We start from the raw sequence: 15,748 nt of genomic DNA, 5'->3' as shown, positions 1-15,748 counted from the left end.
AAAGGCAAGTGCATTTTTATAATATACCATTGCATTCCACAAAGCAAAAGAAGCAAGTTCCCACATGCCATCTTTTTTTCTTTTGATGTAGGCAAAGGGGAAAAAAAAAAAGATTTTATATGCTCCCAGGTTTCAATCTAATTCATGTTTAATATGGGATAAAATGCCATAAATAAGTAAATAAATAGATAGAAACTGAATGTTGAGCACCTGATTCTCTTAACATGATGTCTGTTTAGCGGCCCTTTACCAGGAGAAAAAAATCTCTGCATGAATATAATAGTACTAGGGTGTCCCTTTAACCAGCCCTCCAAAAGACATAGATATTACCTTGATTTTTTTTTTTACAGTATCTCCCTCCCTCCCACCCATCTATTCCAGACCTCCTCCCCACTCCCCCGAATCACAGGGTGCCCTCCTGGCACATACCTGAAGCCACCCTGGTGGCCTAGTGGAGTCTTTGAGGTAGGAAAGATCCTCAGTCTTTCCTGCCTGCTGCCGGCGCTGACCCTCTTGCTGCCGCATCTTCTTTAAAATGTCTGCCGAGACTTCCACCAGCAGCCTCGCAAGACTTCAGAGGAAGTCTCACGAGGCTGTCACTGGAAGTCTCAGCAGCCATTTTTAAACAGCGATGTGGCAGCAAGAGGGTCAGCACCGGTAGTGGGCAGGAAAGACTTGGATCAGGTATTACTTTCCCATAATTTAGCAAATAAAGCTTTTTCAAATCTGCTGGTATCTTTACCCCAAAATATTAAATACAAGCTGAGGCCCAAGCAAAAGGGAATTGACTTTTCAAAATCAGGATCAGAGCAGGGGATAAATGTATGTTTAAGAGACTTAGTAGAAATTCATCTTAAAGCCTGACATACTCCCATATCTAGTGGGTAGCGTTGTTAAGGCTGTGAGTCCTGCGGTTGCGTAAGAGTAAGCAGGATGTCATCAGCAAATAGAGATATTTTAAATTCCGCATTCCCGACTGGGACACCATGTAACCATGCAACTTATCCTTAAAATCGAGCTTGGTACCGGAAGATGTGATATGCAACTTATCCTTAAAATCGAGCGTGGTACCGGAAGATTGGAGGGTGGCCAATGTAACGCCCATTTTTAAAAAAGGCTCCAGGGGAGATCCGGGAAATTATAGACCGGTGAGTCTGACGTCGGTGCCGGGGAAAATGGTAGAGGCTATTATTAAAAACAAAATTACAGAGCACATCCGAGGACATGGATTACTGAGACCGAGTCAGCACGGCTTTTGTGTGGGGAAATCTTGCCTGACCAATTCAATTCTTTGAAGGAGTAAACAAACATGTGGAAAAATGGGAGCCGGTTGATATTGTGTATCTGGATTTTCAAAAGGCGTTTGACAAGGTACCTCATGAAAGGCTACAGAGGAAATTGGAGGGTCATGGGATAGGAGGAAATGTCCTATTGTGGATTAAAAACTGGTTGAAGGATAGGAAACAGAGAGTGGGGTTAAATGGGCAGTATTCACAATGGAGAAGGGTAGTTAGTGGGGTTCCTCAGGGGTCTGTGCTAGGACCGCTGCTTTTTAATATATTTATAAATGATTTAGAGATGGGAGTAACTAGCGAGGTAATTAAATTTGCTGATGACACAAAGTTATTCAAAGTCGTTAACTCGCGACAGGATTGTGAAAAATTACAAGAGGACCTTACGAGACTGGGCGGCTAAATGGCAGATGACGTTTAATGTGAGCAAGTGCAAGGTGATGCATGTGGGAAAAAAGAACCCGAATTATAGCTACATCATGCAAGGTTCCACGTTAGGAGTTACGGACCAAGAAAGGGATCTGGGTGTCGTCGTCGATAACACACTGAAATTTCTGCTCAGTGTGCTGCTGCGGCTAGGAAAGCGAATAGAATGTTGGCTATTATTAGGAAAGGTATGGAAAACAGGTGTGAGGATGTTATAATGCTGTTGTATTGCTCCATGGTGCGACCGCACCTTGAGTATTGTGTTCAATTCTGGTCGCTGCATCTCAAGAAAGATATAGTAGAATTGGAAAAGGTGCAGCGAAGGGCGACTAAAATGATAGCGGGGATGGGACGACTTCCCTATGAAGAAAGACTAAGGAGGCTAGGGCTATTCAGCTTAGAGAAGAGATGGCTGAGGGGAGACATGATAGAGGTATATAAAATAATGAGTGGAGTGGAACAGGTGGATGTGAAGCGTCTGTTCATGCTTTCCAAAAATACTAGGACTAGGGGGCATGCGATTAAACTACAGTGTAGTAAATTTAAAACAAATCTGAGAACATTTTTCTTCACCCAACGTGTAATTAAACTCTGGAATTCATTGCCGGAAAATGTGGTGAAGGCGGTTAGCTTAGCAGAGTTTAAAAAGGGGTTGGACGGTTTCCTAAAGGACAAGTCCATAAACCGCTACTAAATGGACTTGGAAAAATCCAAAATCCCAGGAATAACATGTATAGAATGTTTGTACGTTTGGGAAGCTTGCCAGGTGCCCTTGGCCTGGATTGGCCGCTGTCGTGGACAAGATGCTGGGCTCGATGGACCCTTGGTCTTTTCCCAGTATGGCATTACTTATGTACTTATGTACTTATATGTACTTATGTATGTCGGGACTACATTGTATAAAGGCAGCCAGAGGCTCTACCACTAAGGCAAATAAAAGAGGTGATAGAGGACACCCCTGATGTGCATCCCTCCCCGTAGGGAAGGAATCAAGAGTACCCCCTCCCCCGATTTACCCTCCTATGGGCCCGTGGTGCACTATAAAGTGCCTGTGGGGCCAAAGTCCATATGTTTGAGGACCACATGCAAAAACAACCATTCGACCTGATCAAAGACCTTCTCGGTGTCAATAGTGAGTAATACCAATGGGATCTGGCTACTCCAAGCAGTGCACATCAGGTCTAGAGCTAAGATAGCAGAAAACTTCTTATAAAATTTTGAGGATAGGCCATCCAGTCCTGGGGACTTCCCTGGCTTCAAAGAGGATATAGCTGTCTGTACCTCCTCTACCATGATATCTCCATCAAGAAATTCATGCTGGAGTTATGTAATCTGTGGTAAACAGCAGCCTCAGTCAGGAATGCCTCTATATCTCTGTCAGTAGGGTGTACTTCTGAGGTATAAAGAGCCTGATAGAACCTTAAGAAAGAGGAGATGATATTTGGGCCTGTGCCTTTTTACCCTTCAATTGTGCATTCAGCAAAAAAGACACTATTAGTTAATTGCATATCATAGATAACTTGTTCTGGCCAAAGACTCCGCTACTTTTCCTTAAGGGTTGTCAACTAAATCTGCTTAGCTGCTGTAGGGGCCCCAAAATAATCGCTTTCACATGCCTGAATCTCCAACTGCAAAGCAGCATCCTGCTCGTCTCTTTCCCTTAAGTCTACTAGCCCATTTGATCAGATAACCTCTAATACAGACTTTAAAACTATCCCAAAGCATTCCTAAAGAAACCAAGGGGGAAGAATAATAAGTAAAATAGTCAAGGATATGCTGGCGGATACCAGCCACTACCTCACCTTCTCCCAGAATGCTCTCATTGAGTCTCCAAAATTGTAACTTAGCTTCCCGAATACCAACTTGGACCACAGCCCAAACTGATGTATGATAGGACCAAACTACAGCCTATCAAGGAAGATATAATCAATTTGTGAGCGGGTTCTATGCACCTGAGAATAAGAAGTGAATTGTCTAGATTTTGGATGTTGCTCCCTCCACCCATCTACCACACCCAACCCACTCATCAATGTCTGCAGCCTATGTCTATTCCTGGTACCATACCTAACCAGTGAAGAATTATCCAGGTGAGGGTTCATAGTCATATTGAAGTGTCCCCCCCCCATGACCCACTTGCCCACACTCCAGTGTAGGGAAGCAGGATTCCAGCATAGTAAGAAATTCCTCCTGGCCCTGATTAGGAGTATAGACCAAGGCTAAGTTGTAGACCGTCCCTGCAATTACAGCCTGCACCATCAAAAATCTCCCCTGTAGGTCAGCTAGTGTGTGAAGGTGGTTAACCAATAAGTCTTTATAAATCAGGATCACCACGCCACAGGATTTCTTTTTTAGCTGTGATGCAAACCATTATTGAGTATACTGCGAATGGGACAAGCAATTTTCATCTTTACGAACCAAATGTGTTTCCTGAAGGAAGCAGGTTGTGGCAAATAATTTGAGTGCTTCCTTGAAGAGACACCTCTGTTTAAATGGGGAGTTCAGCTCTTTCACATTTAATGACAAAAATTTAAAGTCTGCCATAAAGGATTCCCAAACATCAATCGCGAATTACCCCTGGCAACCCCTGTCTAGACTTAAATTGACCACCAAAGAATTCCCAAGACTCCCTCCCCACCAGTCCCCAGTCCATCCAACACTCATTCCCCCCCCCCCCCCCCACATGGACCTCCCTTCCATTCGCGAAAGACAAATGGAAAGAAACTCCATAAAAGACACCCCCCCTGGAAAACCAGACATCCAGTTCTCAAAGAACAGTACAAATACACACGCACACGCTGCAATCCAAACAAACTAGAAATATCCACAAGTACAAGAAGGAGCAAAATTGGCAAGCAGGGGCCAACTGAGTGGCTATTCTATGATGAAGCAAATCCATCACAGGGAGTAGACAGTAAATGTCACTAGGCTACCAAGATCTGCACCAGTCTGACATAGTAAAATACTAAAAATCCAAAAGACCACAATGCTCCTAATTTGACGGAACTATGTAAGCCACATTGAGCCTGCAAATAGGTGGGAAAATGTGGGGTACAAATGCAATAAATAAATAAATTTCATACCCCGTTGGTCCTTTCTGGGAGAAGAATAGAAATGTAAAAACAACCCAAAAAAAGACCTATACTCAATCATTAAGTGAATCTTCTGAGGACCATAAAGGAAAACAGGTTTAATCCAACGTGAGAATCAAGGCAACAATTGACAACAATTTAAATGCGTAAAGAGGAAATTTTCAACAATCTACCCCCAAGAATACTAGCAAACTCATTCAGGAGAAAAGACAAGCAAGACAACCGCCTTAGTACAGCAAAATGTGTTTAATTTATGTAAGCATGTTCTCTCACCCAATGAATTGGCTGTTTTACAGCGAGGAATGTAATTTGTACCCCATATTACATACAACTCCTGAGCCTTTCAGTCCTGCAGCTGACAGGCTCTGTATCCCTGCACCCATCCCCTAAGCTCTGCAGAGGAATGTGTGTTTTCTTCCTCTATAAAATGAATATTTCCACTCAAATAAGTACTGCCATACTGGGAAAGACCAAAGGTCCATCGAGGCCAGCATCCTGTTTCCAACAGTGGCCAATCCAGGTCACAAATACCTGGCAAGATCCCCCAAAAGTACAAAACATTTTATACTGCTTATCCCAGAAATAGTGGATTTTCCCCAAGTCCATTTAATAACGGTCTATGGACTTTTCCTTTAGGAAGGCGTTCAAACCTTTTTAAAACTCCGCTAAGCTAACCGCCTTTACCACATTCTCTGGCAACGAATTCCAGAGTTTAATTACACGTTGAGTGAAGAAATATTTTCTCCGATTCGTTTTAAATTTACTACATTGTAGCTTCATCGCATGCCCCCTAGTCCTAGTATTTTTGGAAAGCGTGAACAGACGCTTCACATCTACCTGTTCAACTCCACTCATTATTTTATAGACCTCTATCATATCTCCCCTCAGCCGCCTTTTCTTCAAGCTGAAGAGCCCTAGCCGCTTTAGCCTTTTCTCATAGGGAAGTCCTCCCATTCCCTTTATCATTTTCGTCGCCCTTCTCTGCACCTTTTCTAATTCCACTATATCGTTTTTGAGATGCGGTGGCCAGAATTGAACACAATATTCGAGGTGCAGTCGCACCATGGAGTGATACAAAGGCATTATAACATCCTCATTTTTGTTTTCCATTCCTTTCCTAATAATACCTAACATTCTATTTGCTTTCTTAGCTGTCGCAGCACACTGAGCAGAAGGTTTCAACGTATCATCGCCGACGACACCTAGATCTCTTTCTTGGTCTGTGACTCCTAACGTGGAACCTTGCATGACATAGCTATAATTCGGGTTCCTCTTTCCCAGTATGGGAACAACTTAAAGCATTCTCTTTCCTGGCTTATCACCTCACCTTCTACTTGTGTGGAAATCTCCTGTGACCTTCGAAACTACACGTTGGTAGCTTCTGGAACTAATACACCTTTCATTGCCAGAGCTTCAGTGTCAGCCAATATATACTGAAATTTTATCTGTAAAGTAATTAGATATTGACTGGGAATTCCAATACCTTGAACTCAGCTAAGAAATATCACACTTGAAGTTTAGCTGAGGGAGCCTTTCTGATTGATCAGGGGAGTATCGGCTAGCTGATTATCTTTTGGGACGTTCCTGTTTAATCTGCATTTTTGCTTTATTGCTGTCTCTTGCAAAATCTTAAGACACACATCATCCCCCGGATTCTATACAGTGTGACCGATATTGCGTGTGCAAATTCGGTCATATTCTGGATTTGTGCATGCACTTTAATTACTTAACAAGCCAATCAGCACCAACAATTGCCACTTAACAAGCAATGATTGATACTAATTGGAATTAATTTTTCACGCGCTATATATAGAACCTAGTCCTATATGCATAGGGAGATCATTTGTAACTCCTACAAGATTTCACAGGGAAAAATCTTTAAAAATGAAAAGGATGCTGGAACCCTCTATACTACTTGCCTTATGAAGGCTGTCTCTTCCAATCTCAGTGAAAGAACTGCTTTTTTATCAGGCTACGACTCTTCCTTAGGCTCATCACCGCCTGTGAGATCTAGTGCCCTTTAACCTGTAACATTCTCAGGGGCCAATGCAGAAGGTCATGGCTGAGCACATAGCTTCTAATGTAATGTGAAAGTTTTGTTGCCATACAGTAATCTAATCATATGCAAATTTGAAGCACTCAGCACTTGTGCACTAATCAGGGTGAAGACACCACGTGCATGCGCACAAGGTTCTGTGCCAAGGGCAGGTAGTACAATGCGCATGTCCAAGCAAAATGAAAAGTGGCAGTGCACATTTGCTAGAATGGTATTCTGTGGGTAAATAGCATCACTAAATTTTTGTATGTATAAAAAATGTTAAGATGACGATATTTATTTGCAGAACATTCCAACACATGCATAGCTTAATTTTTTTCTGCTAAGACCTGTGCACAGAACTGTCACCTCCTTTTCTGTCTTAAAAAAAAATTGTGGATACTACTATACTCACAGCAAAACGAAGAAACAGGAATTAAACCCTCACAGAAAGTACTACAGGAGCTTGAACTTTCTATAGCTCTTTGGACGTGGCACTTAAGCTCCTGTCTTGTGCTCAGCCTTCCACACACTTCTCTCATTGAGGCTGAAAATATAACAGCTTCGGGGTTGATATTTAAAGCAATTGAACTAGCCATTTTCTAGTCCTGGCCGGTTAAATTGCTTGTTCGGGGTTAACTGGTCATACTCAGAGGCACTTAACCAGTTAGTGCCGCTGAAAATGTCCGGTTAGCGCCCAACTCAAAACCAGCTATTTTGGGAATGTTCTGGGGATGGAGGACAGCACTTAGCCAGTTAAGTTCTGATATTCAGCACTTAACTGGCCATGGTAACCGCATAAAAGTCAGTCTTATCTTTATGTGGTTTGACATAGCTGGTTAAGTGCTAAAGATCGCACTTAACTGGCTATAGTTTCACTGGCTCTGTAAACCCAGAAATTCAATATCATGGTCTGGCATTGAATTTCTGGGTATAACACTGGTGGCAGTCAGCAATGGCTAAATATCAACTCCTACATTAAAATTTGTTTTAATATGCTGTGCGCCATTATCCTATGTATTATTTTCTGCATGAAACACTTTTCTGCATCGCACAGCTATAAAATTGTATGCAGGAGCCATATTATCCCTGCACCAACATCTGCACAAGCTTCTTGCATCGGCCTCTCAGTTTCAGTGCATAAATATCTCCGGTTCATTTTCACCAAGCCAAAGAAAACTTGGTGCTGTGCTCTGCCCTCTCCTTGTCCCTCCTGAGCTCTCAAGCTCAACCTTGTATATTCATCTACTCAGGATGGTCAGGGATAACTTAAGCATTTATGTATTTATTTAGATTTTGCTCACACCTTTTTCAGTAGTAGCTCAAGGTGAGTTACATTCAGGTACACTGGATATTTCTCTGTCCCAGGAGGGCTCACAATCTAAGTTTGTACCTGAGGCAATAGAAGTTTAAGTGACTTGCCCAAGATCACAAGGAGCAGAAGCAGGATTTGAACCGGCCACCTCTGGATTGCAAGACCTTGCAAGGCCGGTGCTCTAACCACTAGGCCACTCCTTCATGGTTATGCAGACTAGGCAGTTACCTAGGGTGGCACTCATTATCAGACAAAATTGACCTACCTAATAGACAAATGTTGTCAATCTAGGAAGATTTTTGGTCAGAAATCTAGATGGCAATATTTAGCGAAATTTATGACTAAATCTAGGAGATTAGAATGTGGAGGATGGCAGAGAGCAGCAGCAGTTGAAGCAAAATGATAAGTCTTGACAGCCACATACACTCAAAAACCATAGTGCATATGTTTACAGTTTTATATGTTTTTACATGATTGTTTTAGGAGTAGTGGTGTTGAGATGATCAAAATGATAAAGGGGATGGAACTCCTCTCATATAAGGAAAGGCTAAAGAGGTTAGGGCTCTTCAGCTTGGAAAAGATGATGGGAGATATGAATGAGGTCTACAAAATCCTGAGTGGTGTAAAATGAGTAGAAGCAAATTGATTTTTTACTCGTTCCAAAAGTAAAAAGACTAAGGCACACTCAAGGAAGTTACATGAAAATACCTTTAAAACAGATAGGAGGAAATATTTTTTCACTCAACGAATAGTTAAGCCCTGGAACTCTTTGCCAGAGTAACAGCGGTTAGCGTATCTGGGTTTAAGAAAGGTTTGGACAAGTTCCTGGAGGAAAAGTCCATAGTCTGCTATTGAGACAGACATGGGGAAGCCACTGCTTGCCCTGGGATTGGTAGCATTGAATGTTGCCACCATTTTGATTTCTGCCAGGTGCTTGTGTCTTAGATTGACCACAGAAACAGGATACTGGGCTAGGTGGACCACTGGTCTGACCCAGTATGGCTACTTTTATGTTCTGAGTTTGTTGTTCATTCATTATTATTAACTGCCTTTATGAAGAGATTCATAAACAGCAGGTAATTATTAATATCTTGAGGGGAGGGGAGGAACCTAAGGCCCTTAAAGATAATTGAAAGAGGTACAAGGACAAAGTTTTACCTAGAGTAACTAATATGCTTGTGCCAGCCCTGAGGATGGTGAACAGCTAAGGAGAATGACAAAAATAAGATTCACTACCCAGGACAGTCTAGACAAGAATAACTGGGCAGACTGGATAAGCAAGTTGGCTTTTTCTGCCACAGTCTAGTTAGTATGTTACTGTGGCGGAGGAAAAGCACCTTCCAGTACATCTATTAAAACTAGGCAGATATTCTCCGTCATTCCGGTGCCCTGGTGATGCTTTACTTTATTTGAGCTTTTGATACACCATCTTTCAAACTCTGACAAGGATGCAGCAAAGCAGTTTACAATAAAAAATGGTTAAAAGGCCTAAGAAATGACAATGGCATCAATCAGGGTAGAGAAGAGAGTAGCACTGTTAGTGTTATCCCAGAGCCTCCCCGGGCCAATCTCTTATGTTTCTCCAAAGGCTAAGGCAAACAGACATGTTTAAAAGGTTGCAAGGGTATAACAGACGATAGCAGTCCACTCAACCTTCCTATTATCTGGGAATCTCACTGCTGAAAAGTCAGTGGTGGCAGACCTTGTGAACACCTGCTGAGAGTATTTGTGCATTGCCAGAATTTTTTATAGGGCAAGGTTGGCAGTTACTAGGCAGATGCACAAAGACAATCACACACAGTTTGATGAAACAGAGCAAAAGTACATCTGCACTAGACTCCAATTTGAAAATCTACAAACAAGTACACTGAAAAGAAAACTGGGTGGAAATGAGAATTCTCTACTTTGGTTTTTGGGAGTCTGGGGGCTTCACTTTCTTCTGCTCTATTTTTCTTGATGTAAGTCGCATCAAACTCTATATGGGAATATTGGTGACTAGTAAGAAATAAAGTAAAGTAAATCATTCAAAATGTTCAGCCATCACCTCATATCCTCTCACTTAGCATCCAAATAAAAACTTTTGTGTCTGACCAGGATTGCTATACTCAAACAGGCCCACAGAGCATCCCAAAGCCCACCAACTTCAAAACAGTCTGTCAACGAGGAGGGTTTTGCTTTATTTTACTTTAAGGGACAGTTATTAGGGGTTACTGTAGTAATGGATGGAAATGGCTCCTTTCCATCAGATGGTACAAGGCCCTTGGAGTCATTTTCTAAACCTAGATTATACTGTCAAGCTGTGTTCTGGAAATAAGTCCTTGCTTCTGCTCATGAGTTGAAGTGTATAACCTATGTGCTGACCTCCTGCTTCAAGTTGTGTTGGGCCCTTACCATAGTGTGTGGCTTGGTGCAAGCACTATCTTTGTAATGCTGGCCCTCTTACCTTATTAGAAGCCATCTCACTGACTGAATGCCGGGTCTGCAGAGTCTCCAACTGGTCCAAGCACCAATCCAGCTCTTCCAGAGTCTCGATGGCCAGCTTGTGAAAGGCATCCTCTGGGGAGAGAGAAGCAGGCATTGAGATGGGCTGTGGCTGAACACCAGGACTCTGGCCTTGTTGGCACTCTCTGGGCTTCCAGTATCATGTCCATGGGGGTGCACTCTCTGCCTTGGGCTTCTGGTTTCTAGCATCTGCACCAGCTAGCTGGCATGGTATGAGGAGGCCTCCCCATGTAGGTAGAAAGTCAAAGACAGTCTATTTTGCAATGGGGGATGGAAAAAGTGGGTTCCCCCCCTCCTCTCAAAGGCTCTTTCCTCAGCCGGAAAGGCTTTCCAGGCAGCAGGTTGAATTTAGAAGAGGCTGCTGCAAAGAATATTTTGATTTTTTATTCTGAGTAAAATCAAAAAAATCCCCAAAGATATGTTCTTCTACTGCCCAACCCCTTCAAATTAAAATGTGAATACAAAAAAGGATTAACAAAAAAAAAAGAATGCGATGGGATAGGAGGCGAGCATGAAGTGCTCCGAGATGCCACGAAGCAGATGGAGTAAATATTGTGTGGAAGGGACGGCCATTGTTGTGTTGCCATGGTAACGGGGGTTGCGAGCCCCTAGCGTAGGAAACCAGGGATCAGCCAATGTGAATAGGAAAATCTTTTTGAACTGATTTTTATTTGAAAATTTCCTTCATATCCCCCCAGCCTTATCAAACCTCGAGGAAATCACATTAAGAAACAGTGGGCTGTGCAACTGAAGCTTTAAAAGATTCTGCCTTAAGTGTTCAAAGGGGTAAGAGCAGGGGTAGGGTAAAAGCACCAAAATTCCAACTGCAAGCTACATGTATTGATGGAAATGCTCATGAGGGAAGGGGGGCATCCTTCCAATACTATTTTCAATGGAAAAACTGAAAAGCCAGAACTAAATCCTGGCCCAGATTCCTGATGAAAACAGTCAGGAACTGGCAAAGAGTGATTCTCTCTGCAGTCTATTTCCACCCCTCATTCTCTCTTCTCACCCCCCCCCCCCCCCCAAAAAAAGGCTAACTAAGCTAATTGACAGTTGCCAGGGCAACAGCCTATATTGGTTTAAATGCTGCCTTTCTGCACTTAGCTACTTTTCTATGTGTCACTAGCTGAAGCTAAATACGCATCCTGAGCTTTATGATCCAGTTACATGGTGCAGCAACTGAATTAAAAAAAAAAAAGTAATCTTAACAGAGCTGTCAAGTTACCCATTCCAGGAGGGAGACTTTTTTTGCCAGTTCTGCTTTTGAACTTACATTCCCAGTGCAGTATGGGATTTGTTGTCCTTGACACTACCCATTGAAATCAGTGTTGCAGGACCCATAATGCATCAGATTAGGGCTATTATAAATTCAGGCTGACCAAAAATCTCCAAGAACTAGGCAAGTTGGCAGCTATGTTTTAACCAGCTAATTAAGCAAGTAAAGGATCTTCAAGATGGATGCTGTGAGTGTAAGACCAATACACAGCCTCTGTTTGACTCCTAGGGGAGGTTAACAAATGGATGCTTCCTGGATCTTTGTCAGATGGAACAGACTAACCCAGTTGTCTTTACTGTAAATAAAACCAGGGCTGGATTAACCTGTTCCCTATTACATGGAACCAGGTAGGAATACTGCACACCTTACAACCAGACCCACTGGAACAGGAGTGGGCAACCATAGTTCTTGAGGACTACAACCCAGTCAGGTTTTCAAGATTTTCACAATAAATATGCATGAGATCGATTTGCATACAGTGGAAGCAGTATATGTAAATCAATTTCATGCATATTCATTGTGAAAATCTTGAAAACTCGACTGAATTATGGCCCCGAGGACCATAGTTGCCTACCCCTGCACTAGAAGAATTTGATGTCTTATAAAATAAATACATAAATATTGCACATTTCACTCTAGACAAAATAACTTACTAGTCTATCCCAGTAGAAAGGCAATGAAAGAAGAGAAATGGTGTAAGAAAGGGTTTAGAGTGATTGCAGCGGAGAGATGGAACAAATGTCCCAATAAATTAAGAAAATGGGATCTCACATTACTAAACTTCAGAATGGGCCTAAAACAGTTCCTATTCCCATTTGTATAATTTGAATACTGTAAAGATTGCACCTTAAATATGTATTGTGTAAAGCTGTACCCTCATCTCAAATTTCTATAAATTTTCTCTATGCTACGGTTCTGTCTGACACTGTCACTATCTTAACTATATTGCTTATTAAATTTTGTAAACCATCTTGATTGGGCCCACCCAAGAAAAGGGTATATAAAACTTTCAAATAAATAAATAAATAAACCCAGAAAAAATAAATAAATATATATACCCAGAAAAGTCTCTTGCCATTCTCTGGTCTGTGCTGAAAACTAGGCCCAGAGTTTTCAAACCCATCCTGAAGACCTCGTATATGCAAATTCATTGTGGATATCCTGAAAACCTGAATGGTTGTGGGGGCCCCAGGCAGGTTCAGGAAGCCTGCACTAACCTATGTCAAACCAGATGATGTGATTGATTGATTCCTTGTGGGACTGTACGGTGGCACCTCAAGGTCACTGTGGATTGCTATCCTTAAGTTCAGCATGAGGTAGCCACTCAGTTTTGTTAAAGCAGTGGTTCTCAACCCAGTCCCTCAGAACAGGAGACAGTTAGGTTTTCAGGATATCCACAATGAATATGCACAAAGTTTGTATGCCCTCCCTCCACTGAAGGCAAATCTATCTAATGTGTATTCATTATGGATATCCAAACCTGACTGATTCTGTGTGTCCCAAAGACTGGGTTGAGAATTCCTGTGCTAAGATGACCAGATTGTTCCGTACCATAGGGGCAGGCTGATCCATTCCTGATGTTACAACTGTTTGGGATAGGTAGGGAGGGCAATATCTCAAGGAGTTGCTGTTCCTGCTTTTCTTATTGAAACTCTGCAACTACAAAACCTCAGTTAAAACAGAAGTAAAATCTAGGACTGGATCAGTCTTTACCTTATGACATGGTGCCAGTTAGCACCTCTACCATCAAGATACCTCAAGACATATTTTACTGTCAAATCTATATTAAGAATCAAGAGTAAGAAGCCAATGAAAAGAGAGAAAGGGGGGGGATAGGGTTACCATATGGCTCCAGAAAAAGGAGGACGGATTAAGCCAGCCGGGTTTTACTTCCATTGCTTTCAATGGAAGTAATTGAGCCAGCCGGGTTTTACTTCCATTGCTTGGAAAGCAATGAAAGTAAAACCCGGCTGGCTCAATCCGTCCTCCTTTTTCTGGAGCCATATGGTAACCCTAGGGGGGGAGGATACAGTGTAGAGGTCAATATGAAAATAAAACACTTTGATCATGTGACCAGATATTTTTGGCAAACATCTCTGATTTGTGTGAAATGGCTACTCAAGCCAATTCCTGAACCTGGCTCCTGATTCCTATGCTAGCCAAGGCTGGGAGCATATAACATAGGCCAGTAGTATTCACTTCCAGTCCCTGAGGGCCACAAACTGCTCATGATTTCAGGATATCCCTAATCAATATGTAAGAAACAGAAACAGATGTGCATTGAATGGAGGTGGTGGTATGTATGCAAATAAATCTCTTGAACTGAACACAAGCACAACTAGTGCCTGAAAGCAGGTTTCCCAATGAGGACAGAAAGGGGAATGGGACTTGATATACACCTTTCTGTGGTTTTTGCAACTACATTCAAAGCAATTTACATAGTATATACTGGTACTTATTTGTATCTGGGGCAAGGGAGGGTTAAATGACTTGCCCAGAGTCACAAGGAGCTGTAGTGGGAAGTGAATCCAGTTCCCCAGGATCAAAGTCCACTGCACTAACCACTAGGCTACTCCTCCACTACTGACACAGACCCAACTAATAATACCTGAAAGCAGGGTTACCGATGCATCCAATTCCCCACAGCCATGCTGAGCTAGTCCTAGTCTCACCTTACAGCACGCATACAATGGCACTGGACCAAGATGGTAAAATTCTACAGCAAAACTCCCACAAATCTCAAGCAATTGCCTCACTTCCTCCACTGCATGTATCCCCACAAAATGCTGAGGTCACAGGTCAACGCCTTCAACCGGACTAGGGTGGCTAAAACTAGGACTAGATCAGCCTGCCTTAGAAAGAATAAAGCCACTTGGAGGCTCACCTACAGAAGCGCAAATGAAACATATTTCACTGCTTCACACAGAATCATGATAAGGAAAAGTAACTAACCTGTCAACTTCAAAGAAAAATAAAATAGATAAAAATATCATAACAGCAATAAGTTAAGGGAACCAAATGTGGTGTTTTCCTTCTCAACCAATGATTTAAAATATTCTTTCCAGCATATTTATCAAGTTCATTTGTTCCAGCAAAAGTTGAAACCAGTAGCTTTAGCCAGCACTAGGTGGCGATAAACACAACCTTCTTTGCCCTCAGTGCAAGGCAGAGCACAGGCCACAGCAGAATCAGCAAAGGGATATTTAAGGACTTACATTTTTACTGGACTGAAAATAACAGAAAGAGAATTCACACCCTTTCCCAGAAAACTTACCACGAAGGTCTGGTAATAAATAGTGTGAAACAAATAGTTACATTTCAATCACCTAATACTCAATGGATGTACTGAAAGTCAGAAATTGAGTCTAACATGTAAATTTGCACTAATCTTCCGGGGTTTTGCTGGTTTTTGCTCCTGGGGCAAACATTTCAAGTTGTTTTGGGACTTTCTTGCCAGTTTTGGGGATTTATTATCATGATGCATTCACAGTACAGAAACAAGCAATGAACAGTCTCTTCTCCTTGGATCTTGCATATACTTTCCTTTTTTTTTTTAAAGAAATTTTATTGGGTTTTGATTATTCAAAAGTACAAATAGAAAAAAAGATTAAAGAACAGTACATTTATCAAACTATCTTCTTACATGCCTTTCTGTTCCAACGGTCTCAAATCTCAAGTGTCAAAGTTTAAGTTGACCAGGAAGGTACCTGATCATCATGGACAGGGTGAGCTGCTTCTTCCCTTTCCCAACTGCATCTCTGTCTTACAGAAGTCATAAATATAGCAGTGGGATTCGGAATGTGAGTGTAC

At 42.0% G+C, this 15,748-nt stretch overlaps 1 protein-coding gene across 3 annotated transcripts in view; it reads right to left on the bottom strand.

The window, feature by feature from the left end:
- PDE4C (phosphodiesterase 4C) overlaps positions 1-15,748 on the bottom strand; it is an 838,284-nt gene that overhangs the window by 38,110 nt on the left and 784,426 nt on the right. For 2 of the 3 annotated variants that reach the window (XM_030217807.1, XM_030217808.1), the window contains one exon: positions 10,601-10,713. In XM_030217807.1, coding sequence (XP_030073667.1) covers positions 10,601-10,713 — 113 coding nt within the window. Of the gene's footprint in view, positions 1-10,600; positions 10,714-14,546; positions 14,626-15,748 lie in introns of those variants that run through there. The other variant, XM_030217809.1, reaches the window with a different exon arrangement.

The sequence above is a fragment of the Microcaecilia unicolor genome, chromosome 11 (assembly GCF_901765095.1).
Source record: "Microcaecilia unicolor chromosome 11, aMicUni1.1, whole genome shotgun sequence".
Classification (NCBI taxonomy): Eukaryota; Metazoa; Chordata; class Amphibia; order Gymnophiona; family Siphonopidae; genus Microcaecilia; species Microcaecilia unicolor.
Note: the sequence above shows the minus strand (reverse complement) of the source record. Positions and strands in the feature narration are given on the sequence as shown.